This window comes from Rattus norvegicus, chromosome 14 (genome assembly GCF_021556685.1).
Source record: "Rattus norvegicus strain SHRSP/BbbUtx chromosome 14, alternate assembly SHRSP_T2T, whole genome shotgun sequence".
Taxonomy (NCBI): Eukaryota; Metazoa; Chordata; class Mammalia; order Rodentia; family Muridae; genus Rattus; species Rattus norvegicus.
Window position 1 is genome coordinate 78,968,191 of NC_141547.1, and position 27,372 is coordinate 78,995,562.

A 27,372-nucleotide genomic window follows, 5' to 3' on the forward strand; every position below is an offset into this window, starting at 1 on the left:
TGAGTGCTTTGAAACACATTAATTTCCATTTTCTGAGCAGTTGTATTTTCTTTCCTGCTACTTTTTCATGCCTCCCCACCTGTGTTGAGTAGTTTAACAAATAAAAGTGTCAGCTGGTGATTTATAGACCCCTCTGGCTGTCACCCTCACCTCCCAACCCCTGTCATCACTCTGGAGTCCAGGACAAGGAATGACAGCACAGCCTCAGGGGCAACTTTCATGAGTTGCAGGGGATGTGTTGATGCATTGATGTACAGCCCTGTCCTCAGAAGCTTGCCAAATACACTTGGTTCTTGTTTTGTTTACTTTCTTCATTGCAATGGCAAAATGCCTGGCAGAAGAAACATGAGATGAAGGGTTTGCTTTAGCTCACCGTTTGAGGGTATAGTCCATCTCCGCAGGGAAAGCATGGCGGCAGGCATGGAGGCAGGAGTCTTAGGCAGCCTGGAGGTGTTGCCGATGTCGATCACTTTCTCCTTTGCATTGAGCCCAGGGCCCAGCCCATGGTATGGTACCACTGACCTCAAGGTCTTCCCACTTTGGTTAGCCCAATCTAGACAAGCTCCCATAGGCAAGCCCAGAGGCTTGTGTCCTAGGCAATTGTGGACCCTATATCAATCAGTGTTGACTCTCAAGGTGTGCATACTGGGATCAGAGCCTTGCTGAGTATTTGACCATAGTTTAGGATGGTCTGAGGCTGGGTTTAACGATTCCCACAGAATGGTACTTACTTGGTGGCTCTCATGGGTTGGGATGTCTCCTGAGCCATTCTAAAGAGAAGGGAGTTTCCAAAGAAGAAGCAAGGCCCAAGTCGAAGTGTTATGATACTGGGCTACTCAGCAGTGGGGTTTGAGAGACCCCCAAGCCCTAGGAAGTGTCACAGTCTTTCTCTCTCAGAACCCTGAAACCAGCTGATGTCCACATTTTCCATTCTGTTGCCACCACAGGTCATCCTGATCCTGACGAAGTACTACCATGCAGACATGGGGAAGGTTCTGGAAAGTTCTCTCTGGAGGTAAGTCAGCCTGCTGGGCTTTTTTTCTTCCTATACCTGTGTGCCGTCATCTCCCAGTTTCCTGGCCGAGGCTGCAGTCCTACCCAGGACAGAGGCTCCTGCCCACTCACTGGTGGGGCCCACCAATTCTCAGCGGCTAGAAAGGCATAATGGAGATGTTGAGAGCGGATTAGGAGTTTCGTCACGGGGACAAAGGGCGCTGGCAGATGGACAACTGTTTGGCAAGCTTCTCTCCTCCTGCTTCTTTTCTGCCTGTTGTTTTCTCCCGGCTCTTTCTGCCTCCTCCCCGGAGGAGGAGGCTGGCAGCGTGAATCCAGGTCACTGCACAATATCCCTGGCTCTGAGCTGGGCTCTATAGGCGGCTCCCAAGCCCCCCGAAGCTCAGACTGGCCTCATTGTTGGGGTATTTTGCTTTCTTTCCGGCTTAGCCAAAGAACTGTAAATAAATAACCCACCCAGGCGGGATATCTCTTTATATGTGAAACATGAATTGGACCCAAGGACATCAGACCGTCTTTGATGTCTGAGAGGAGGGAGGAGGAGGAGACTGCAGAGCCCATCTTGGCCATTATCATCCTCAGTTCTGCTCGGAGCACGAGGGCCTCTTCGGCTTGGGGGGGGGGGGGAGGGCGCCTTTCCTCCCGAGGGAATTTCGCCCCTCCAGTCATTCTTGGTGTGGGATCATTTTGTCTTCTCTGTGTGTTTTTCCAGTAGTGATTAATTCACTTCAGTTTGGGCTTGAAAAACACCTGCCAGTCGGGACCGTTTGTTTGTTTGAGATAGGGTCCCATTCTGTATCCCAGGCTGGCCTGGGAATCTATCGTGCAGTTTCCTGCCTCTGTCTCCAGAGTGCTGGACCAGGCCTGCATCCCTGTGCCTGGCTCATCAGAATGACTTGCAGGATGAGCCCCTTGCACCTGCCTGCTGTGGGGATGCTCTTTAATTCTGGCTTTGCTCCTAGCAGTGGGATTCGACATCCTGCCTTTCTTTCCTCTGTGGCATTGTTAGGAAAGTGTTTGGATGGAGCCCGGACTTGGATTTTTCACGATGACAGTGTTCCTTGGGGAACCCTGTCCACTGTGCCCGGGCCACTGTGGTACTTAAACCCCTTGGGTTTTTGTCACTGCCTCCCCAGCCTTTCTGGGCCAGCTCCCTCAGCCGGAACTCATCTCCTGACAATACTGAGAGAAGCAGTCAGAGATGGGCTGTGTTCCTATGTGGAGGATCTGCTTCCGGATGTGACTCTGATGCTCTCATTGTATCTCGCCGCTCTGGCCCTTGAGGAGGGGGAACACGGCTGCAGAATGAAGGCAGGCATTTAGTTCCAGGGGTGAGCCAGTGTGGTGGCTCAGTGGGTAAAGACGTTTGCCATCAAGCCTGACAACCCGAGTTCAATCCCTGGAACCTACATAGTAGAAGGAGAGAAATGACTCCTGCATTGTCTTCTGACCTCCACGAATGCACTGCTGCACACGTATCTCGTGGATACACATGTAAAAGTCACAGAGGAATAAAACATAAAATCCCAGCAGCGCTTAGCTTCCCTAGAAGTTTGGCTTAGGGGCATCACCTGGGGACAGCAAGTGCACAGAGACATGATCACCTTCCTGCTGTGTTGACCGTCTCCTTATGCCGCCACATGGATGGAGTTAGCTGTCATTCTTCTTGTCCAGTAAACAAAAAATCCTCAGCTACTCCAGACTTCAGACACCAGCAATCGGGTCTCTCTGTTACCCACCCCCTCAGATACCTTCCCTAGAGATTTCCCAAACGCTAGCCTCCTCCACTCACAGTGGCTTCTCAGTCCGGCTAGAGGAGCAGGACGTGGGACGATCTGGAAAGGTGTCTGGTGTTTGGGTAGTGGAGCCGCTTCCCTGAGGTAGTCGGGCTCTTGCAAGGTGTTTCTTAGATGTAGACCCTGCTTACTTTGGGACTAAATGAAAAAAAGAAATGAACAAAAAAAGAAATGAAAAGGAAACATGAGTTCTCCGAGGTATGGCGGAGGAGCAAGTTTATTGCAGATAAAAGGGAAGAGTTAGAGGCAAGGGCGTCTGGGAGAGTCCAGAGTGGGTGTGGCCAAACTGAGCAGTACCATGCAGGGGGAGGAGGGAAGGAAAAGGAGAGGCAAGAAAGGGGAGCTAGGTGTAGCAGCTAGGAGGCCCAAAGGGATAAAGGGACTGAGGGGTTATGGGAAGAACCTAGAGGCCAGTTTCTACTTTGATGTGTTAAGTAGGCACCACAGCCATTGGCCCTGGGTTTGAGACCTAACTGGGAACTCTAGGGATACAGAAAAGGCTACCTGGGGTCAGGACTCCTGAGTGACAGGCTCTGAATTCTTCAGAAGCAGATAGGGAGCCTCAGAGGCTAAACCACCTCATTAGAGCCCTGGGCCAGGTAGACTTTCTTCACAGAGCCTCCAGTTTCCTCATCTGTCCAAGGAAGGTCAAATGGAGGAGAGGGAGGTGGCGGGATGGAATAGGGCGGCTCGCAAAACATCCCGAGCACAGTGTGTCTAAATTTGGATTTTCCCCAAAGCGAAGCAACAGATCTTAATTTTTCTCATCTCGTCACTGTCTCTCCACCCAGACGTTTCCTCGGCTCGATTAAAAATGCATTCAGAAGCATTAGTCATTTCCAGAAACTTCCCCCATCTCCTCTGCTGGTGCAGTGACTCTCTGTGTTTCTGTTCTGCCTGTTCTGTGCTGATGATGTGCTTGCACAGACTTAAGTCTGAGAAGACTCAAGCTGAAGTTGTGCATGCCTTTCTCTTTTGCTCATAAATCTGGCTCCGATCCTGCACCCTTGTTCTGAGGCCTGCACAGCCATTACTTTCCTGGCTGCTTATGGACCTTTGAGATGATTCTTCCAGGTCTTGGCCATACCCATGTGATGGTGCTGTAAAAAAGCAGGGCCTGTCTTTCCCATTCTCACTCTTTCCTTGGGATGGCTCTGGTGGCCTTAAAGAGAATGGAGTGACATAGGAGCTGATGGAGCGCCTGTACAGGGAGGGTCCAGTGCTCACAGCTCCCGCCTGGGGAGGGTGGGGAGGGTCCAGTGCTTACAGCTCCCACCTGGGGAGGGTCCAGTGCTCACAGCTCCCACCTGGGGAGGGTCCAGTGCTCACAGCTCCCACCTGGGGAGGGTGGGGAGGGTCCAGTGCTCACAGCTCCCACCTGGGGAGAGTGGGGAGGGTCCAGTGCTCACGGCACTATGACATTTTATCTAAGTTTTACCAATTTGTCAGTGTCCCAGTATCCTTTCAGTTCCTGGTGAGGAACGGTTTCCATGCTGTCCCTATTATATTTCTCTTTGGAGTGTCATCTGCTCTTGTCTTGCTCTCCACACTGGGACAGGGCAAGGCGTACTGAGAGGCTGAGGGCATGCCGTTTGTTTCGTGGGTGCTGCCTACGTGCTGTCTGCACTTGAGGCCCATGGAATGTGTGGTTCAGGTGCCAGTGTCTGGGGAACACATATTAAGTGGGGTTATTAAATACACACTTATTGAATGCACACTGATCCTCCCAAGAATTCTCCTGTGTAAGCACAATAAATACATTTTTAATGACAGGTCTGGTATTTACATTCTGGAAATGGCTCTGGGAAGTGGAGGCTGAATGCATTTTTAATTGTTCTGTGTTTAATGGGCCTCACGTCAGCAGCCTCTCCCTATCGGCTTCCTTGACCCACCATCAGCACCTTCTCTCTGCATCCTCTGCCAGACTTGGGTCCTGTGAATGATACAGTGGGCTGGGAGAGACATCCCCACCTTAGGATGTGCTGGCTGGCACCAGGGAATTACAGTCTCTTGTCTCCCTTTTCCCTGGGCTCACAGGGCCTGGCCAAGACTTTTTCATTCCTCAGAGTCTATACACTGTGTCCATCCTTAAAACTCTGGGTACAGTGGCTACTGTGCTACTGGAACAAATGACCACAACTGGGGCACTTAAAACAACAGCTGGGGACTCTCACAGTCCTAGAGGTCAAAGGTTCAAACCACGGTGTTACAGGGCAGAATTTCTCCTGAAGACCGGGAAGGAGGCCTATCACGCCCCTGCTTAGTCCCTGGTGGTCACTGAGTCCTTGCCACTGTGTGTTGATATGTATGTGGGTGCACATGTGTACAGGTACATATGTATGTGGCTGCACTGCACAGATGCATGTATGCACATGTGGGCACACTGTGCACACGTGCCTGTGGAAGCCAGAGGTCAATCCTCCGTGCCGTTCCTTGGGAGACATTCGCTTTTGCTGTCATCTTGTTTTTAAGGTAGAATCTTTCAGTGGCCTGGAGCTGGCCCAGTGGGCTAAGCTGGTTGACTAGTAAACCCCGGGATCCTCCTATCTCCACCTTCCCAGATCTAGAATTAGAAGTGTGTACCCCACTGTCTGCACTTTTTGTGCAGGTTCTGGGCATTGAACTCAGGTTCTCCCTTTTGCATAGCGGGCACTTTACCAGCCCCCTGCCTCCGCCTCCACATGACTGTCTCACTGTGTGTTCCTTCTAAAGACTATGGCTGCTGGATTTAGGGTCTGGTCAGACGATTTGGGGCGTCTCATCTCGAGACTCTTAACTGAGCTACCTCTGTGAAGACCCCCTTATAATTCATGGGGTTCAGGACATGAACACCTCTTTGAGGGAGCTACCGCTCAGCCCGTGCCATACTCCATCATTAAGCATTGGGGATGCTTAATGGCCCCCCCCTGAATGGCCACTGGCTCTTGCCCTGTTCTCTGTCCCCAGCCACACTCTTTTGTCCCTCATCATCCACAGCTAGATCCTGGCTGCCATCCTTAGCTGGCCACTGTGCCTACCACCCTGTGCCTACCATCCTCCCTTCTCTCTGGGAGAGTATTGCTAGGCCCATCCATGCTTCTGGAGCTCCCCACCCCTACCCCCAGGCAAGCTTGGCACAGAGGCAGTCAGGGTAGTGTGACTGTTGGAATGGAGTGGGGGCCCAGTACTCTGGGTTCAGAGTGTTAAAACTGGGCCAGCCCTATGGACACACGGAAGATCAGCCTCTCAGGAGGCCCTGCATAGTACTCAGTGCCTGGGTTTCATCTTCTCAGCCTTTTGTCCCCACTATTGTCCCCAGCCCTTTAAACCTTGCTTTCCTAATGGCCTCCCACATATCTGCAGTTTCACTGAAGCGCCCTGCATGTGTTTTTTTTACATGTGGGATTCACATCTTCCAGGTCCTTCAAGAACCAGTTGTTGGCCGCTTGGGGGCGCTGTTTTACCCCAGTGAATGTGCCTGGTGTAGAGAAATTAGCTCAGCCTTGCTTCTCGGTCCAGGACTCAGAATCTAGATGAAATGCAGATCAGATCTGAGGTGGAACCTTAGGCTGCATTCTAAACAAGTGCTAGGAAATGCTGATGCCACCTGTCCATAGGACGGCATGCCTGCTGGGAGTCTTAGAAAAGCTAAGCGGCCTACTGGTAGTATCTGATCAAGCTGGACTTTACCCATTAGGGTGTCTGTGGGTGTCGGTGTGTGTGCTGTCTCCTGCCTGGCATGTACTTAGCATTGCCCCTCAGTTCTGACTTTACCTTTGTTCAGTCCAGCACAATTTCCCCTAAGCTGCCCCGCCACTCAGTGTATAGAGCTCGGCCCTTCCCCCACATCCCCGACAAGGTTCTTTGTCACCTCTCTCATTGAAGTTTCCGTGTTCTTGCTTATATTGCTTCTGCCATTACTAGAACACAAGTCATGAGCACTGAGACCTGTCAAGGCCACACGGTTAATCACAGGATACCATAACCAAGCACTGACTGGCACTAAGGATGCATGTTGGCCTTGAATGCATGGGTCAGTGGACAGATGGGTGAACTAATGAATGGTGGTGATGGATAGATGATGTGTAGATGTGTGTATGTATGCATATGTGTGTCTGTGTGTGGCTAGCTAGATAGGTGGAGCAACACCTGGATAGGTGGGTTGATAGGTAGATGGACAGACAGATGGGTAGATGCCTGGATGTGTGGATGAGTCTTGGGGATAGAGTGGTTTTCGGAAAACACTCTGGGACCTTGAAGATTCATTAGGCTTATGGGGTCTTTATAGGAGAAGCCTGAGAACACAGTCAGTTCTGATGCTGTCAAGCAGGGAAAGGAGGCATAGCATATTCTGAGCCAGAGAAAGAGGCCTACCTTCTTACTCCTGCCACCCGCCCCCCTTCCTAGGTTCTAGCCTCCAGTATACTGACAGTGTTACACTGTACACTGATGGTGGCTATTGAAGGAGGTGGTTTTGACTTAGGGCCACACTTCCATGACCCAGAGGCCGAGGTGCCTGCCACACAGGCAGCCAGGAGCAGCCTCAGTGGCACTGGAGTGGGATGATCCAGGCTTCCCCTCAGAATGGCGTGGCTGGAACCTGTCCTCTTTGTCAGGGGTGGAGAGCATCCCTTTCTCCTGCCTTCTCTTTAATTATGGAATCTTTGACATATAGAGAAAAGTGCAGGATGCCATAAAACACCAGCCTGGGGACCAGTGGCAGCGGCGGGCTAGTGCACATTAAAATCTCTGTCAGTTCCTCCCAAACGGTCTCCATTGTTCTGAGTCTGAGTGTCTGGGGTTCCTGGGGTCAGCGGATGGGGAGCAGGTATATCACAGGTAAGCAGTGGAATTCAGGGCGTCATTATTGATCACAGCATAGCCTCACGCAGCTCGGCTCATAGATGTTAAATGTTTCCCTCTCCGCAGGCGAGCTCACAGTTTGTAAAGACAGCAATAGATTCAGATAATGCTCACCCTTTACCCTTCTGCTACGCCCCCCTCCCCAGTGTCTACCTGGAAATAATCTCCATCTTAAGCTTGGGGTGAGCCATTTCCAATTTGCTTTATAGCTTACCTATAAAGCAGAAATCTAAACACCTACAACAACATATAAATCACAATTTATATTGGTTCAGGACAACGCGCGACTCTCTGTAATCAGACAACCAAACATTGAGCTTGTTTTAAAAATTGATATGAATGGCGTCATCGTGCTCTGGGCGTTTGATTGATGTTCTCAACTTCGTTCTGGTCATTTCCTCACGCTGCACGTGGATCCTCTCAGATGTGTGCATTCTCCATCATGGAGAGGGAGTTTGGTATTCCAGTCAGGGTAGCAGCGAGCTTGGGAGACGTAGTGAAACCCGGGGCTCCTCTCCAGGCAGATAAGGGCAGGGGGCAGGGCTGCCTGGTGTCGCCTCTCTATCTTGCCAGCTTGTCCGTGCGGTGGCTCGCACTTGCATATCTCTGACATCATCAGATTTCACCCATTTGTATTCAGGGGCTGTAGGACTGCTACTTGGTGCCCTCCTGAGATGGTCTATACTTTCTCATGGTCACAGGGCTCCTCTGAATTTCTTATGTAGGCACTGCTCGATCCCCCTGCTTCTGTCAAGTTGCTCAAGCCTTTTCTAATCCCTTCCTCTCCTTGAAAGGGGACCAAGCCACTGCCAGGACCCCAAATGTCAAGATGCATCTCTAAATGTCCCTTCATCTCTAGCCTGGGGTCTTTTGCTCTTTTCAAGACCCACAAAGACTCCCAAGCATGTTCTATCTTGCCATAGTTAAGTCTTAAAGCGCCAATGTTCTGATAGCAATGCAGTGGTTAGTGTGTATCTCAGGAGTGTGCCAGAGGCTAACTTGGACATCTCAAAGCCCTGGGCTGGCTGTTGGTTGCTTGTTTCAGGGAGGGCATGGAGCGGGGAGTCCACTCAAGGCTGGAAACCCTTCAAGCTGCTGGCTTGGGCCTTCTCCAGGTATATGTCAGACAGGGCAGAGACCACCATGATGCATTTGCCACATGAGTGACACTGAAGCTCCAGGGTTCTGCTCGGTGGCACTTGCTAAAATTTCCTGGGCCAGAGCAGGCCACAATGTCATCTGCAGCAGTGTGAGAGAGAGACATGGGGTCAGGTATCACAGGTGGCAGGGGCAGTTCTGGAGCAAGGACACTCAGCGGGAAGGAAGGGTAGAACCCGAGGGGACTGTTCTGGATCTCTCTGAACACAGCCTGCTCCCATGCAAAGGTCTCGGGCAACTTTCCATCTTCCTTCATAATCTTTCATTTTTAAATTCATTTCATTTAAAATTTTTAATTGGCTTTAATTTGTTTAATTTTCATTTCTATTTCATATTTTACATCTAAATGCAAATACTCAAGTTTTGTTTTATTGTGTCTTTTGTTCTGTTGATGAATTCTTGGGATAGTGTTCCACAGAGCACACTTTGGGAATCTGTTCTGTTGTCTGCTCTCATGTTCCAAGAGAGGTGGGGTTTGAGACTTTCGGATCGTGTCTGTTTCCCTGTGACATCACTGCAGCGGCATAATGTCCTGTTTAAAATCAGATTTAATTCCATCTCTCCATAATATCTCCCCCGTACCTTGTTTTCACAGTCAGAACCCAGGCCTAACATACACAGCACACACTCTGCCCCCGAACGGCACCCGATGTGTATTTTCATAGACTGTGCCACGATGTCATGGTCTGTGAATGCCAAGTGGGAGAGATCAGGACTTTGAAACTCTACAGCTGGGCCCACTGTTCCCAACACTTCTCACTATTAAGAAGAGCGTGTCCTCTGTGGAGGCAGAAGCCATGTTGTGTATATTCTGGCTTGCTTTTCCCAATGGAGAGGTGGACAGAGCTGGAGGCAGGGTGTTTGACCTGCCCATGAGGCAGCGGTGACTCCCAGGGGATATGGTGTATTTGTCAGTGGCCTAGATGCTGGGACTGGCACAGCATGGGGTGCCGATGGTTCCTCGTCAGCAGGGCAAGCACAGCCACAACTCCCAGAGAGGAGCACTGAAAGGTAGTGTGCTGTATGTCCTGGTGGCATCTGGAAGGCATCGGTCTTGCGCTCTTGGGCTGGTTTTTAAGTGTTTCAGCGCCTTGCTTTGGCATGGCCTGTGTGTATGCACAGAGAAGTTGGTTTTGGTCTTCGCTCAGTCCCTGTCCTTCCTGGTGATCTCAGGGACTTCCTGTCTGAGGATCCCAGTGGTTCAACCCAGACCCACTTCCCACAGCGATTACAAAGACGGCTTTTATCCCTGAGAATGTTTGTGAATTGTTCAGGGCTCAGAGATCCCTTGTCTCCCCCATGTCTCAGCACATGGCTTCCCTTCAGCTCTGTGCCTATAGAGAGCTGAGTGGAACTTAAACAAACCTCAGGGCAGGTAGGGATCTCAAGAGGGCCCCTGACTTGGAAGCTTTTGAGTCCAGTCAATAAACAAGCATTTGACATGAAGCAGTAGCTTGTGGGCCTGGTACACACCTGTAATCCCAACACTTTGGAGGCCCAGTTGGAGTCCAGACTTGGTTGTACCTTGAGGGACAGACCAACCAGGGATGAGATTTGTGAAAATTCAAAGACATCCTTTTGTAACCTCAGTACCCTGTAGCCCCTTACTCATCCAATCCAATCTAATCCATCTATCCATCCATCCATCCATCCATCCATCCATCCATCCATCCATCCAATCTTCCTCCCCGCCTCCCCCTTCCTCTTCCTCTACCTTTGGTTCTCCATCCCTCTTACCTTTCCGTTCATCTCTGCCCTCTTTATCTGTTTATCATCCATTCACCATCTGTTTCCTCACCCACCCTTCCATATCAATTAACCTATCTGCTTGTATAACCTTCCCTCTCTATGTATTCATCTACCAAACTATGGGTTCATCCACCATTCTCCATTCATCCAATCATCCACTACCATAGTTTGAATGTGAAATGCCCACCCTTCCCAGGCTAGCCTGACTCAGTACTTGAGCCTACTTGCTGTTAATTCTGTTTCCTGTGTGTTAATTCAGTGTGACCAGGCAGCCTCTGCTACTTCTACCTACCGTGCCTGTTGCAATGTCATCCCCACCATTATGGACTGTGCTCCCCTGGAACTGTAAGCCAAAATAAGCCCTTCCTGCCTTAAGTTGCTTTTGTAAGTGTATTTCATTACAGCAACAGAGAAGTAACTAAGACAATATCAATTCATCATTTACCCTCTATCAACTCACCTATCCATTCACTCATTTGTCACCCATCTATTCATCTATCCATTCATCCATCTGTTATCATCAAATATCCGTCTCTCCCTGCATCATCGTCTACCAATTCCCTTATCCATTCATCTTTCATTTATGAATTCTCCACATGCCCACCCATCATTAATCTATCACTATCCATTCATCATCCATCCAACCATCCATCTACCTATACGTGCTTACTCCGCTTATCCGTCTACCCACTTATCCATTCATCATCCTGTACCTACCAATCCATCCACCGTCCATCCCCTCATCCTCCGTTCAATTCATCACTCATTCATCCTTCATCTTCCATCATCCATCCACCCATCCCATTGTTGTTAATCTATTCATAATTTTTCATTCATCATGCACACATACATAAAACTATGCAGGAATCCATCCCCCACCCATCCACCCATCCACCCATGTATTCATTATCCATCCGGTCATCTGCCATCTGTCATCCATTTATCTAGACTTTAAGTTAGAGTAGTTAGAGTAGACCATAAGTGGCACCCAAGACTCTAAGTGTAGAGGGACATGGATAAGGAAAACCACCCATCACAGTGTGGTATTGTCCTCACTGACACTGACATGAGACTTAGAAAAAAAGAGGAGCTCTAAACATGTCATTTTACTGGAGAGGGTGGCCGTCAAGAAGGACATCCTGGAAGAAGATTGTTTTCTCTGCCTGTGCAGTACCCAGCTCAGTTCCTCCTCATCTCCACCCATGGCTCTTCTGAAACCTTCTATCATGTGTATGTAGCCACCAATCCTTCAGGTACCCCAAACTACATCACAGAGAAATACTGAGTACGAGGTTGGCTCTTGAGGGCAATGGCAGTATTCTGCTGTCCTATTCTAGCCAGGCCTCTAATGTAGCCTCTTAGTTAGACTTGATCTGACACTCATTCTCATGGGCTTCACCCTGGCCTTGGGGCTGCCTGCCTTTCATTCATCCCTCTTCAACCTTCTCAATATTTGACCCAGGTCCTGTGGGTTAGAATGGCCATCCTACAGCAATTTTTGTACTGAGAAGTGGTCATTCCATGTACTAAAGAGCCTCTGGGAGAAAGCAGGCCTGCAAGTTAAAAGCATGCCATTGGTAGTGTTTGCCTGAAGTGGCCTTCTTGGTTGTTTGTAGGGGCCATGGCTTCTCTCTTACTATGATGGCAATTGGCCTGGGCAGATGAGCCCACTTTCTAGGTCCACATGACAATGACTGTCTTTTGAGAGTAGAAGACAGTACTGGTGGACAGGTTCCTGGTGGTCTGAGTCTCAGGCCTGTGTTGAGTTCAAACTTTCTTGGACCTCTACACTGGAGTTGCCTACCACTGTTATCACCTACCCTTGCCTGGGGCCTCCTTGCAGCCTCTGTTTCTTCCCCAGAAGCCCTTCTCAGTCCCATATCCTACTATGACTGGCCTCCGCCAGATCTCCGAGGACTAGGGTGACATGTTCTCTGTGTTGTGGTCCCCTCCTCCTAGGATCTGGTCTTCCTTTATTTCCTGTTTCAGCAGAATCTCAGACCAGATGTGAGTCTGGGGTCTTGCTTTACAACAACACACACAAGGTGTCACCCTGGCTTTCAACACTCAGACCTCTCTCTGCTTTACACAGGATAACAGGTAAGGCTGTGACCATTTAGGAGGGCATTGGGATGGGTATTGACTGATTTCCCTGTAGAAAATTCTCCACCAAGAAAATCCCTGCTAAATATACCTTATGATTACCACAGAGCTTTTAAAAACTGTAAAATAGATGAGGCATAAAAGCAATCCTTGTGTTAGTCCCACCCCACAAGATTAAAACTATTAATATCCGAGATGAATATTCTCTCCAGACTTTTTAAGATGCAAATATATACATGTTTTATAAATGTTGAATCCCAAAGGAATTATGTATTAAACATTTTCTTATGCTCTGGCATGTTTTCACAGTCTCTACTTTTAATGGCTGTATAATATACCCTGATCTAAGGAAGGTATCACTTATTTAACCAAGGTCCTTGGTTTTAGACGTCTGAGCCACTTTCAATTATCACTGAGGTGAAGAAGACGTGAAATGTGCGGGGCTGCAGCACCGTCCCTGTGCGTACGTCACCCTGCATCTCAGCGTCTGCTTAGGATATGTGCCTGGGCATGGAATTCTCTCCTGCGTGTTGGGGTTCGGGGTGCTGGGATTCTGATGTATCTGAGCATGTGGCAGGTTTGTTGAGACTGGCGTTGATGCTACTGGGGAACCATTTCGATAAGAGGATAACTCTTCCTAGAGTGTCTGTCTCCTGGCTGAAGCAAGGCTTGCTTGGCAGGGTGAAAAGCAGTCATATTCACGGTTCTGTAAACCCAGCTTGTGGACAGTGGCCTCTGACTCCGAGCACCTTCACGGGTGACTTTTCTCACTGTATTACCTGACAAAGCAACCAAAGGAAGGGTCTGGTGTTGGCTCGTAGTTTGAGGGTCCACAGTCCCTCGTGGTGGAACGGCATGTGCATGAGCCAGCTGGTCCCATTGCATCCACAGTCAGTAATTGGGGACGGGGAAGGGGGCAAAGAGGGAGAGAGGCAGTGAGGGAGGGGGAAGGGGGTAGAGAAGGAGAGTGAGAAATGCTGGTGCTCAGCTCACTTTCTTCTTTTCACTCTATCCCAGGTTCCAGTCCAAAGAATGGTGTTACCCATGGTCAAGATGAGTCTTCCCTTTTTGCTAAATCTTTCTGGAAACTACCTCACAGACATGCATGTAATTGTGTCTCCTGGTGTTTCTAGATCCCGTTGAGCTGAAAACGGATGTTAGACATCACACCTTGGCTCTGTACAAGCAAGCCTGTTGCCTTCAGCTCTGAGCTTGCTGCTGTATGGCATGATAGAGGTGACCCTCGCCCCCCATCGTGTTAACCTGGGCTCATACACAACCCCAGATCAGGGATCAGGAAGGTGGAAGCATGCAGGCTCAGAACTTGTATTTGCAGAACATCATTTCTGCATGTTTCGTAGGTAAAGCAACTCACAGAGAAGAAAAGCCTGGGTTCAGAGCAAGGGTTTGTGGACAGATAGAGAACCATTGCAAATGAATTTAACACCAGGAAGGATTTGAAGTCATTACTTCCAGTAGGGCTAGGGTGTTGAAGGAGAGGTCTATGGAGGTCTATGAAAAATCTGTTTCCAGGCTTCTGAGACTATCCTGGGGTCCAGGGATAGTACAGTGGAGCCCAAATGGCAGAGAAAGGAGTGGGATACAATATTGAAGTGGCTTTTCTCCTAAGGAGGGTTTCTTCATGGGGAGGAGCTGGCCACAGACATTGAAGGTATCAGGGCCAACTCTGAGCAATCCTGGGGAGCAGAGGTGCTAAGGCATTTGAGACCCACATTAGTGACCCCACTACCCCTGTGTTGAGTCTGGGCCAGGGATAGCTGGGGCCTTCCTGACTCAGAGTCTATTGAGTTGCTCTCACTGCTCTCTCAGCCTCTAGCACATCATTCTCCTGGGGTCGGAGGGTGGGTGACTCTCTGCAGCTCTTGTTCTTTGAATGCAGGGGCTGATCTCTCCCATATTAGCTGTTCTCCACAAACCTTGGTCTTTGGACTTATGGTGAAGGACTTGCTGGAACTGAAAGTGGTAAGCTCTTCCCCAGTGAGAGGTTATCTAGTCCACCCCTGGTGCTGGACCAAGACAGAAGGGTAGGGTAGAGGTGGGCAGAATAGAAGCTAGACTCAGAAATGGCATGCTGCACCAGTACAGGTAACTGTAGCCCAGCAGCCCAGAGGCTTATGAGGGCTTAAGACTACTAGAGGGCTTACCAGCCATGTCCTCTGACAGCTCTCCTTTAAACATGACAAGGACCCAGGTTCCTTCCATATTGTGGCTCTACATATTCCCGACCCCTAAGTCTAGGCATCCAGTCCGTGCCTGCCTCAGGAAGAGGAGGTCAGAATACAAGACAGACAGCTCATGGGAGGCCCTGCTTCTTACTACAACCTGGGCCGCATGTGTACTACAGGGCAAGGCTAAGAAAGATAGTGCACTGTGCACCTGGGGATGGACTTGCCATGGCCACTGGCCATAGTGGCACTGTGCACATTACGTGTAGCAGACCCATGTGCAAAGTTGGCTGCTCCATGGAATGACTGTAGAACACTGGGAAACGTCTTCCTCAGTGCCCAACATTCTCATCTGCTCGTGTCACAGCAACGGTCTCCTTGTACAGGGTCCCATGACCTCAGATGTACAAGGCCTAACTAAGCACAGACCCCTGCCCAGGACCAATTTAGAAAAAGTGTCCTAGGCCCAGGTCTTGATGAAGGTCAGCGGGCATTGGAGGACCTGGTGAAATTTGAGAAGTTGTCTCTTGTCCAACCAGAGGCAGGTGTCATGGGACCAAAAAGGCAGGAGCTCAAGCATGACCTTGGAAGGTAACTCTGGTCCTTTGCACACCCATCCCCACACCCTTTCCTACCTCTGCCAAGCCATTGCCTTAGCGTAGAACCTGTTCACCAGCTGAGCCCACAGCAGTGCACCCCAGGGAGTGTGTCAGAATGTAGAACTCGCCACCTGCCAGGCCTGTGTGGTATGTGTGATGCCACATTGAGCTTAAGTAGTTCACAGGCTTGGCACTGAGCCACCTGCTGCCTCTGCGCCCACCATCCCGAGGACAGCAGGGGGCTACCTGCACTTTGAAATGTTTCGCCAGCAGATGGCCGCCATCGTCTCTATTTGGCTTTGTTTCCCTCTGTGTAGGAGTCTTCTCTGGCCCGGTGCCTGGTTCTCTCTCACTCAGGCAGGCTCCGCTGCACAGAGCCTTCCTCTCCCATGCTGCATGTGATTTAAACTTCTACTTGGGATCCCATCAGGACTGCTGGCTAGGGCCTGTGGAACGCAGTAGGCTTGTGAGAGCAGAGGGGACAGTAACCCCAAACTGTCATACATGTTTCAGGGAGTCCATCTATGACTTCTCCATCTCTTCTGGGCAGCCAGAGTCCAGGCTTTCAAAGTGAAGATTTGAGTTCAAATCTTTACTCTACTTCTTATAAGCTGTGTGGCCTTAGGAAAACTGCTAGTTGTCTCTGAGCCCAAGTCTATGCAACGAGGATGGCTGTATGGCCTTGGTTTGGGGGTCCAATTAGTGGATGTAGAATGGATAGGCCAGTGCCTGGCTTCAATACTTCTGACACCATTCCTTATCATCCTCTGAGAAACTCCTGTTCCTTACCAGAGGGACCAGGTTTTCAATTCTTGTGGATCCCTGTGTATGGTAGCGTGTACCTCCACAGACCCAACACTACTCTCTACTACATGGAGACTGGGCCACAATCTTGGCCCCTAAGGGATCTAGAACTTCTACCACCATTTCCTGTCACCATGTTCCCACCACCTCTGTGGAGACAGCTGCTAAATTCTATCCTTCCTGTCCTCTGTCTCCTCTAACCTGGGGAAATCATAGTGTTTCCTGTATCCAGAGAGCAGGATCCACAGGGTTGCTTGGAGAGGAAGGCAGAGGAAGACAGCTTGACCTCTGCTGTCCTTCTGACTGCTGTCTCCTTTTTGGTGAAGTAGAGGGCAGGTTGGGACTGACCTGTGATGTCCCAGCATGTTTACTGTTGCTGTAACAAAATACCTGAGGCTATCTAAGTTACAAAACACTGAGGTTTATTTAGCTCAGAGTTCTGGAGACTGAAGGGTCCCACTTTAGGTCCAACACATGCTCCTCCAATGAGGGCCACGCACTACATTGTCCTTGATACCAGCCTTCCATGCCAACACAGAAGAGATGCATGGATGAATCTCTGTTTTTGTTATAAAACTAGCAATGCCACCTTGGAGGCCTCCATCATGGCCCCAACACATGCATTTTAGAGGACACAGCACAACATGGCCGATAGCTCCAGCCAAGCCATGCCACCTTCTGCTAGTTGCCCCACGTTGTGTGCATGGTACACCACTCAGGGTGGTGTTCTGTGTCAGGCTAGTGTAACCAATCCTCCATTGTCCTCTATCTCTGCTCTGCCCCATCTCCTCCTTACCTCAGGACTGACACCCCCCTCATGCCCTTAGGAAGACCTAGTGTCCTAAGCCTTTTCCTTCCAATGTGCCTTGCTGGGCTGTAGAGAGAAGCACATGCTGTGAATCCTGCCTTAGTCTGGTAAGTCCCTCTCTGTCTGCCTTTGTCAGTCCTGGGTCCAGCGATGATTCCCAGGGGGAGGGGCATGGGAACCCGGCTAGCCTGTGCGGACTGAAGTTTGCACACATGCTGCGGCTCTGCGGCCAGCACAGAACTGAAGAAGAAAATCACCTCTGGCACTCCTGTATGTTCACCCACGTGCAAAGCAGGTGCCTGGTGGGCCAGCTGTGGCACCTGTGGAAGTCTTCATCCATCTTGCTCAGAATTCTCACCTGCATTGGGGCTCACAGCAACATCTGCATTTCTGCAGAGGCCCGTGCGTCACAACTGGGACTGGGTCACATTTCCTGTGCTGTGCTCAGACTCCTGTCTCTCTTACGTCTCAGCCTGGCCAGCCCCTAAAACTCCCACCCAACACCTGCCTTGTCATGACGAGGTCCCTATACTCCGATCTTGCCCCTAAGGCTAACTTCTAAAGAACAGGAGAACCATTTCTCCTGCCCAGCTTGGAACTGACCCCTGGCTTCCATGTGACCCTGGGACATACCCACTAGGACCCTCAACCTCCTGTCCTCTCTCAATCTAGCCAGCCCATCTCCCCTCCCCCTCCACTCCCCATCTTCGCCTCAGTCCAGCTCTGTCCTGAGCCCTCTAACCTGCCTAACACATCAGCTTCCAGCAGAGCGGCCTCCCCAGAGCTTCCTGCAGACTCTGCCTGCAGCCTCTCTCTCCTGAGGTGCTCTCACCCTGTTGTTTTCCTTCTACTGCCTTTCTCGAAGTCTCCTGGGATAGATGCACAATCCTTAAGATTTTCGTATTATTTTGACATTATATTAATGTCATTTTCCTTTCAAATGTCATTGTTGGCATTATTTTCTTGCATGCAGCTCATCTGCCTTGCATGTTAAGTGGCAGGCTTGAGTGAACAGCAACTCCCCCATGACAGTCCTGTACCCCCCAACCTCCCATCCCCAACTCCCATCATCCCCACCCCCACCCCCTGTGCTTTGAGAGCTGCTGGGCCAGTATAGCCTATGGAACAGTACCAGCCTTTCCCAGCCCCCACCCCCTAACCCCCACACCTCCCGCTGACAGAGAGTCGAGCAAATGGAGCTTTTCCTTCATCTTCAACCTGAGATGCTAACCTGGTCTATTCTGTTTGGATGGCCCAGCCTTCATGCTTGCTCCACACCTGACTTGGGACAACTTTCAGGAAGCCTGGGCGTCCTATGGCTTCCTCAGGGCGTGGTGCTTCCTGTGCCTCCTCATGTTTCAGGACATGCCTTGGGAGCAGTAGGGTGTTTCTGAGTGTGTGACAGCCAGCAGCCTAGAGAAGTAGGACAGTCCTCCACCTGCTGTGTGGTAAGGCCAGGGTCAATCCCCCTAACACACTGCGGATTCCCCTATCACGGCCATCTTCAGGCTGACGAGGCATGTTCCTGGATACAGCATGGCTTAGCTACAGCGTGGCTTAGGGGCGTTGCCTTCATCTTCCCTCCACAGTCACCTGAGCACACTGGCTCCCTGCTGTTTAGGGCTCTGGAGTCCTGAAATTGTAGAGAAGCGTCTGGGTCTGTGGGCAGTGGCCTGGGAGGGCATGGCTGGCCCGACAGAGCAATTGGGACAATTCCAGCTTTTCCCAGAGCTTTGGTCCTTGGGCTTGTCACCCTCCCTAACCCTTTTATGTTCCTCGGCCATGTGTGAGTGGTGATGGACACCGAGGTGCTGGGCTGTGAATGGCAACTGCTGTTTCTGGGTGCCTGGTTCTGGAGCGTTCTGTTAGTTTTGAGTCTCTGGTTCCCCACCCTTTGCAGAAAGCCCCACCAAGTGGGGTGTCTCTGGGCAGGAAGGCTTACGGGGAGGTGTTCTGCCTCACTCATCTGGGCCTGGGATCCCATTGTCCCTAGACATGTCCTCTGATCTCCGTTGACTTCACACCTTTGCCTGCCCTTCTTGGATGCTTCTCCTGATCTCAGAGCTGTGGAAACTGGATGTACACAGTCCTCTGTGCTGAGGGAGGAAGGGGCCGTGAGGAAAAATCTGGCAGCTTGCTTAAAGTCTCCAATCGTGGTGATTACATCGCTCCTGGTGACAGAGTGGCTGGCTGTGCTGACATCCAACCCTCAGCACCTGTCACACAGGACCCCTGTGCTGGCCTGGCTTTCCCTAACAGAGTCTCAACAGAGGTCACCAGGGCCCGGGACATCAATGTCTCATACACAGGCCCAGGAGAGATGGTCTTCTTTCAAGACCCTGTAAGCCCTCCTGAGTTACCTGCCTCTGAGTTACCTGTGCAGGGGCACCCCTCTGATAGGTGCAATAATCTGGGTTTGAGGGAATCAAGGCCACGAGGTCTCTGTAGAAGCTTCTGGGAATCTAGTATGGGTGCTGTCCTGGGTGAACACCCATGGGCCCTACTAGGGGAACGAGGGGACCCAGATGTTCTGGTTTAGGTGTGGCTTCTGGATTCCAGGGCTGCAGGGCCCTCCCTGGGCTTGCTTTATCCCTTCAGTATTACATTTGGCCAACTTAGCGACCAGCAAGTATTCCGGCTTGCTGTGTCCCCCAAATCCCTGATCCCAGATCACTGTAAAATGATAGCAGCTTCCAGAATCCCAGGGGGCTGGCCCAGGAGGTCTTGGGCAGTGTCCCAAGTGATTTCTTTCTTGAGATGGGATCGCTGGACCCAGGTCCCAAAGAATCCTGCTTACCAAAAGGTCACTCTCTCTTTCTGCTCTTCTCGGGCCTTTCTTCTGTGGCCTAGGGATCGCCACCCTGAGAAGCTGGTTTGGAAGTGGTGTGACTTTCCCTGGTCCTAGGTAAATTGCTTAAGTTGTGTGTCACCCTCCCAGGTTGGAACTCAGTCATGTCCAGCCTCTCCCAGTTCGGTGGAGAGCGCATAGGTCTCAGCCAGGCTTTCCAAATGCACCTGGGTGCTGGGATGCCGAGGCCATGCTCCCTTCCCTCATAACCAGTAGAGGGGCCCAGCCTGACCTATAGGCAGTTTCCTCTCCCCCCCCCCAGAGGACTTTAGACTGGCTTTACAGAGCCTTCAGCATAGAGGCACACGAAGCTCTCATGGGTGTGGCCTGAGGTTCCAGCTCCACTGGTGACATTGGAAGGATCAGTAGTGGCTCAGTGTCCTCATAAGGACATCCTTCTTCGGCTGAAGAGAACCAAGAGAACTTGGAGAGAACCAAGTTTTACACAGCGCACACTTGGGAGTTTTAGGGATATTTGAACACATGCCCCCACTTGCTCTGACCTTTTCCAGTTATAGATAAGAAACAGAAATCCTCAAACCATGGTTCTGGAGGGGCAGAAGGGGTCCTTCCCCAGGACACAGGAGAAATGGGCTGTGCCGTGGCTTCCAGAAAGGACAGACGATCTCATTGCCCTCCTGCTCCCCTCTACTGTGGTGTTTAGCTGCTGTTCAGTGCTGGCTGTAGAACTAACTGCTTCTTTCAGGCCATGAAATCCTTGAGGGGGTCCCCTGGGTAAGGGCCTGCCGTTCTCTCCCACACTCAGGGTACAGACTCTGGAATCTGGGAGCTCGCTAGCACTGGAAACAAGTGAGCAGATAGATTAGAGCCTGCAGTGACTCTGGGGCCTTGCTTTCCAGGGGGCCACCCACGCAGATCTGGAAGGGACCATCCAGCACAGATAGCTTCCCTGAGGGTAACCTTCACGTTACCCTCCTTGGGCTCTATGTCTTCAAAGTGTGTAGGTGCCACTCCTTGGCAGGAAAATATGAACAGTGTCATTGGAGAAAAGGAGGTGAAGCAGGCAGTGGAGGAAGGGGACAGCAGTGGGGTCTTCCCTGGTCTCTTGTGGGCATCAGCTCTGGATTTACTGATGGCTACCTCACGGACAGATCCAATTTTTCAGAAGTGCCTAGAGCTTGTGTAAATTATTTGTAAAGAAAAGGAAAGGATGTTAGACTGCATGTGAAGCTCTCACAGGTGCAGGCTGAGGTATCAACTCCACTGGGGGACACTGAAGGAGTCAACAGTGGTTCAATGTTCTCACAAGGACATCCCTCTTGGGTTGTAGCATGGGGCCTAGCTCCATCAAGTCCATATTTGCCACTGACCTACCATTTTTAAGGATGTTTTTAGAAAATGGCCCAGGTGCCAAACCCTTAACCCCAAACCTTTTAAATCCTGATTCAAGGAATTCAGAAGCCGTGGACCTCCGTAGAGTTCCTACCTGTCTAGATCTCTGTCTGGTGGCGGCATCTGATGGACACCCATGGCCTGTATAATAGAAGTTTCTGGCATCTTCCACCTGGGCAGCCTGACAGAGCCCATGCATCCGTCTTAATCAGGGATCTGTGGTCCCCACCTCTAGTCACTGCGTACTTCATGTCCTACATCCCATCCTCACAGGCAGGATCTGTCCCCCTGGTGGATGTGGTGAGGATGGCCGTTCTGCCCCAGGTTCCGTCTGAAGCAAGCAACATACTAAGCTGTCTGGTTGGTCCTTGTCCCTTTGCTGAGCTGCCATTCCTGGCCACTAGGTAAATTTGTGGAAGTTGCTGTTGTCACCCCTAGTGCCCACCCCCCCCTTGTCCCTTTGTCACTAGCCACAGGTACAGGATGACTAAAGATCAAGAGTGTGGATCAGTTGGAGTCCTTGTGACTGGGCAGAGGGAACCTAAGCCTTGCCAGCCACGGTGTGCAGTGGCCCTGTGGAGTTCTTGTCAGTTGCGTTCCGTGGTAGGCTCCTGTGGCCCATGTGTATGCAGGGCACATTTAAAGCAGCTGTCTCAAGGCCCTGAGCTGAGGGGAGTAGAGAGATGGGATGAGGTGAGGCCCCACCTTGCCAGTCCTTCACTGTAGATCTGGGTTGGAGTCAGTGAATTGGGCTCGGAGACAAAGAGAACTTGGCACTCATAACCTCAAGGTCTCTGGCAGAACGGGCCTATGTGACTGATGATGTCTCTATGGAAATGTCAGGTCAAGGGAGCTGTGACATGTCACATAAATGGTTAGCAAGTGTCCCTCTGGCTCACTGTCAGAACAGAGGAGGGTCTGCTCAAGGCTCCTGGGGAGATGAGTGGGCTTCAGATGGTGACAGGTGACCTCAATCTGTGCTTTCGGATCTGATCGACAAGGCCACATCTTGGATGGGTTGCAGCAGGCAGAAAAGTGCCTCCCGCTTTTCTCTTCCTGATTAGGGCTGACCAACTAGTAACACCAACGCACAGGACTCAAGAAATCCTGGCTAGTTATACCCATGGCCCTGCATGGTGACCCAGATCTAAACAGTTGCCTAAGAACCCAGGTGTGTCCCTCTGGAGAGCACCCACTCATACTACAGGCCAGCCAAGACAAGCAAGTCTCATCCCCACCCAGGCAATGGTAAGCTCCACAGGAACTCGTGTGCACCTGCCACAGATGTTTGAGCATTGACTGTGTACCGGTCTTGTGCTGGACTTGGTGCCTGTGCAGAAAGACACCAATGCAGGGGCTGTCAGTGAGGGGCTCATGAGACATTGAAGACTTCGAATGAAAGGCAGGCAGTGGGCACCTGAGCTAAGCAAGCCTTTCTAGTGGAGGAACACCCACGAGAGGCTATGAGGGATTGTGAAGCCCCAGGGACCACGCTCTTCTATTAGAATAACAACAGCAAACATTGTTTGGAGAAAACTTCTAGTTTATATCAACCTATTTAGTCAGACTTCCCAGAGACCTTATCAATTCCCTATCAATTCCCAAGATAGGTTTTGATGATCCTGGTAGGTCACTGGGTGCCCGTCTCTAAGTGAAAGAACTTGAAGACATTTCCTAAAACTGTTTCAACATCCCTGAGGCAGGCATGATCCTCCCAGTCTACAGATTAGAAAACTGAGGCTCAGCAGACTGCTGACTAGGGTGGACCTCCTGCTACTGCCTATGCTATAGCCCTTTCACACCCTTCAGGGCTTTCCCCAGGGCTCACCCAGATTCAAGTACACCCCAGATTGCTTAGCACCTTGGTGGCTGGAGTCTGGGTGAGTGGGCAGATTCCTCTTGGTGGGACAAGACATGGGCAAGAGTTGTATAAAGTCCAAATGTCCCTTGTGAATGATAGCCAATGACCCAGGACCCTCCCTCAGAGAAGTCCAGAGCCACTCGTATCCCAACTGCACCCCTGGGAGCCAGCCTGAGAGATCCCAGTCTGAGATTACCCAACTCCCACACCAAGCTATTGGTAAGAGCCATTAGCCTGACTAGTGACAGTCCCCTCTACCTACTTACCCTTACCTGCCTGACCCTCCTGCAACTGCTTCGGTTCACAGCTGGGCTCTCACCCTGCATTCCCCAGGCCATCAGCATCACAGCACGGCAGAAGAGGGTGGCTTACTGGGGCAAGGGTGAGGAGGGGCCTTCTGTTTGTTCGAGACAGTGGTAAGGGCAGAGACAGAAAGATGACTTCGCCCAGCATCAGGAAATCGTGGCTTTGAATATCAGCTCCACTTTGCCCCAATGCCCTGCTCAGAGCCTCAGTTTTTTTTTTAAATCTATGACATGGGGATAACCCCCACTTCATAGGGTCCCCATGGGAGGCAGAAGCCTGCAGGTGAGCTTGGCCCTGGCAGGCTTTGAGTTCTGGTGGCCACATTCATGGCTGCTCATTGGTTCTGGAGATGGGCTTTTTCCACACAAGGCGCTGGCAGTGCTCCAGGGCATCACACATCTCGGCGGCCTCTGGGCTCTTGCACCAGAAGCGGGGGCCCATGACGCACTGGTCTGTGCCTAGAAGTGGAACCTTGGGGCCGTGGCAGGCCCCCATCTTCTTGCATAGGTCCGTGGGGTTCATCATGAACCTGAGGCTCTCTATGAGCACAGGCTCATACTCAGCTACAAAACGGTTGCACTGCAGCACGTAAGGCAACGGCAAGATCCGGCAGCCACCTTTGAAGGCATTCAGGATGTCCCGCTTGGTGCTCTTGCGGTCTAGATTCTGGGAAGACACGCCCAGAAGCCTTTTGCACCCTTGGCAGAAGCTGCCCTGGTTTTCCTCATCCATCAGCAGGGGTGGTGTGGTTGTCGCAACCCTGGAGATGGACCTGGCCTGCCTTTTGCTTCCACACAGCCTGATGGTCTCACACACTTTCTCTGGGGTGACTTTGGACACGAGCTGCACCAAGTTGGGGCCGTAGGTGTCCACCAGGGTGATGCACTGTTGGACTAGAGACTCTGGCATTATGGAGCACACACGCTCCAGGGCGTGGCTGATGAGGGCTTCTGTGCTGTTGGTCTCAAGCCACTTGTCCAGCTCCTGGACCACGTTCAAGCACACATCGCATGTCAGGCCCAACTGCATCTGCAACTCGTTCTTCTTCGGCAGCTCCATCTCTAGGGAGGGGACTCCGTCCACAGCGGCCACTTGAGCCAGCCAGTGGGCAGACTCTCTCTGCTCCTCGCAGAAGCCCCCCTTCCTGCAGACCTCCTGTGGGGGGAGAGTCTGCAGTGCTTGTTTAGCAGGGACAAATTGCCAGTGGACGTAGTTCTCGCAGAGGGCAGCTAGGCCAGGCCCCATGGACTGACACTGATTCTGGACAGTTACCTCTGCCAAGGTCAAGTTTGACTCTAGAGCACTCTGCAGCCGGGAGATCAGCTGGACGCAGTCATGACACACAGCACCCACAGGCATCTGTGATGGGTGGAAGGTCAGGGCCCCATTGGATAAGAAGGGGGCCATCACCTCATTTGCATCCTCCTGGGTGAGCGGTCTCTCCGAGGTGGCCACAGCTAGGTGCCTCTGTAGCGGTTCACAGAGTGTGAGCGCAGTGCATACCGAAGCCAGGGCAGTGCCCGGAGCTCCACGGAGCATGACCAGGACAGCTGCACTGTGGTTGTCCACCATCCACTTGCACTTAGCTGAAGACTCCTGGCTTGGAAGCCACTCACAGGTCTTCATTACCGATGCCAAAATGTCCGACTCTTTAGCATCCGGGTTCACCCCATTACTAGCAGCGGCGGCTACATCCTGGCACACACTGCAGGGCAGGGACTTGACTGTAGGCTTGCTCCAGACAGCACTCTGGCAGTGCCTCACGGCCCGACACCTTGCAGCTGCCTGCAGGTCCTGACACCATACCTCCGAACCCTTGGCACACTCGTGGGGGACCGAGATGGGGCTGGCCTTGGTGGCCCCCAGGAGACCGGACCAGAGAATCAGAACACACAGCATAATGTTCATGGTTCCACTGGCTGCTCCCTCTGCTTGGCTCTTGCTATAAAACTAGCTCTCCTGTCTAGCCTGCCCAGCAAGGTACCTGCCTTCTGCTCCTCCCCAGCCTGAGTCAGAGCCCCACCTCCCTGGATGCTAGCACCATCCTCTCTGGTTTCTACCTCTTGGCCTTTCTACCTCCTTCTCTCCCCCCAAATAATCACTATTTTCAAAGTCTAGGTTCTTTGGGAATGAAGGTTCTATTCTGCGTCACACCAGGCCTGGAAGAATTGAATTCCTAGAGTGACTTATTTCTAACTGGGCCTCATGGCCACATGACTGCCACAGGCTCTGGTCCTAAGACTCACTATTCAGAGGCTGACTGAACTGTTGATCCCACAATGCCTGTGTAAAGGCTGCTGGCTTGCAGAGTCTTTCATTCTGGAGACTTCTATGGGAGGCCATGTGTGGGCTGGTTCCTAGCAGATGCGCATGATGTTTGCCGAGGCTCACATATACAAAAGGGCTTTTTGTTTCATGGTTAGGTCATCTGCTGTCTTTTGGAAATAAGTGTTAGGCAAGAGCATTGGCACCAGACAAACACACAGGTGGCCAGAGCCTCATCCTGTTGATTCTGTGGAGGATTCTGAAGCCAGACTCACCTGTCCTGATTGACAGGCAGCTCACCGCTCCCACAGGAGTGGGCAGATCAGGGACCGCGGGGGCTCTATGGAAGCCCTGCATGCCTGAGTAGTGTGAGTCCGGCACATGGGTATCTGTGGCTCAGATCCTGGGGCTCTAGGTACCCAGAGGAATCCATTTCCCAGTTATGTGGGGCAGGTATCCCAGCTGCCTTTGCAACAGTGTTTGCAAAGAATGCAGATGGTGCCTTCTCTTGCCCTCCTTCTAAGAGGCCCAGCTACAGAGAGAATATGGAATGAGGTTCGCTGAGCCCTTTAAATGACTGACTGCCAAGGTCTCTGCCTCCTTTGGGCCAGGGGAGGAAACAGGCTTGGTGAAGTGGGGAGGTTGGGTTCTCTTAGCTGAAGGGCCACCAGGGCCAGCTTGGTGAGCTGTACAGAGGTGGAACTGAAACAAGGTACTCTTATCTAGACCTGCCTGGGCAGGCCCAGCTGACTCACCCCAGCACCTTACCCAGTTGCTGTTTGTGGAACACCCACTCACAACTCACTTTGTTTCTGGGGCGCAGGCATTTTTTTTCAACCCTACAATCAACTCTGTTTGCCAAATGTGTGACCTGCCATTTGACTCAGTTTTGATGACAACTCCCCAGAGTCCATTCAGACCCTGCAGTTAGGGCTTCGGACTACACACTGGCGCAGTCTTCTCCACCTGACTCTCCATATCGGGGTTCCTATGGCCGTCTCTAAGATGAGTTGCTGTTAGGCAGGCTTACAGAACCTGGGAAGGCTCCATAGTTGTGTTGGCCAGTGTATCCCCTAGGACTCAACTTAGGGCCCACCTGGGGAAGGTGCCAACAATAAGAGATGGACAGGACATGGGACCTCTGTGCCTACAGCCAAGATTCAACAAATCTCATTTAAGAATTTCATCTTGAGCACATGCCTTTTCCCCAGAGTCGTGGGTGAGGGATGGCTGAAAGTCCCAGTACGTTAGGCTCGGTGATGTCAAGGACACCAGCCCAAATCATCTGACTAGTTTAGTAACTACAGGTTCAGGAAATACTCCAGGCTTAGGGCCTCTGTTGTGTTTTGATAGTTTCTAACGTAGAGGACAGTGGTGGAAATAGTTCAGAGAATGCCATGCCTTCCCAGGCATACTGATAATATTTATTTACTCTCTCTATACCTATTTTCTTCTTATCCAACTATTCATCTGCCCATCCATCTGTCCGCCCACTCATCTATTCATGTTCATCCATCCTTCTGTACATCTATCTATCCATCTACCCAGTTATCTGTCTGTTCATCTGACATCCACCCACATATCCATTTTACACACACACACACACACACACACACACACACACCTGTCCATCCATCCATCCATCCATCCATCCATCCATCCATCCATCCATCCTGTTAT

At 51.2% G+C, this 27,372-nt stretch overlaps 2 protein-coding genes across 15 annotated transcripts in view; one reads left to right on the forward strand and one right to left on the reverse strand.

Annotated features, from left to right (window-relative positions):
- Positions 1-27,372, forward strand: part of Sorcs2 (sortilin-related VPS10 domain containing receptor 2) — a 363,891-nt gene that overhangs the window by 150,184 nt on the left and 186,335 nt on the right. For all 14 annotated transcript variants that reach the window (XM_087583136.1, XM_087583146.1, NM_001107225.2 and 11 more), the window contains 1 exon segment: positions 948-1,015. In XM_087583136.1, coding sequence (XP_087439262.1) covers positions 948-1,015 — 68 coding nt within the window.
- On the reverse strand, positions 22,790-25,350 carry Psapl1 (prosaposin-like 1). Its single transcript, NM_001144850.1, is given in 1 exon segment — positions 22,790-25,350. A coding segment is annotated over 1 exon segment (1,584 nt). The 5' UTR covers positions 25,336-25,350; the 3' UTR covers positions 22,790-23,751.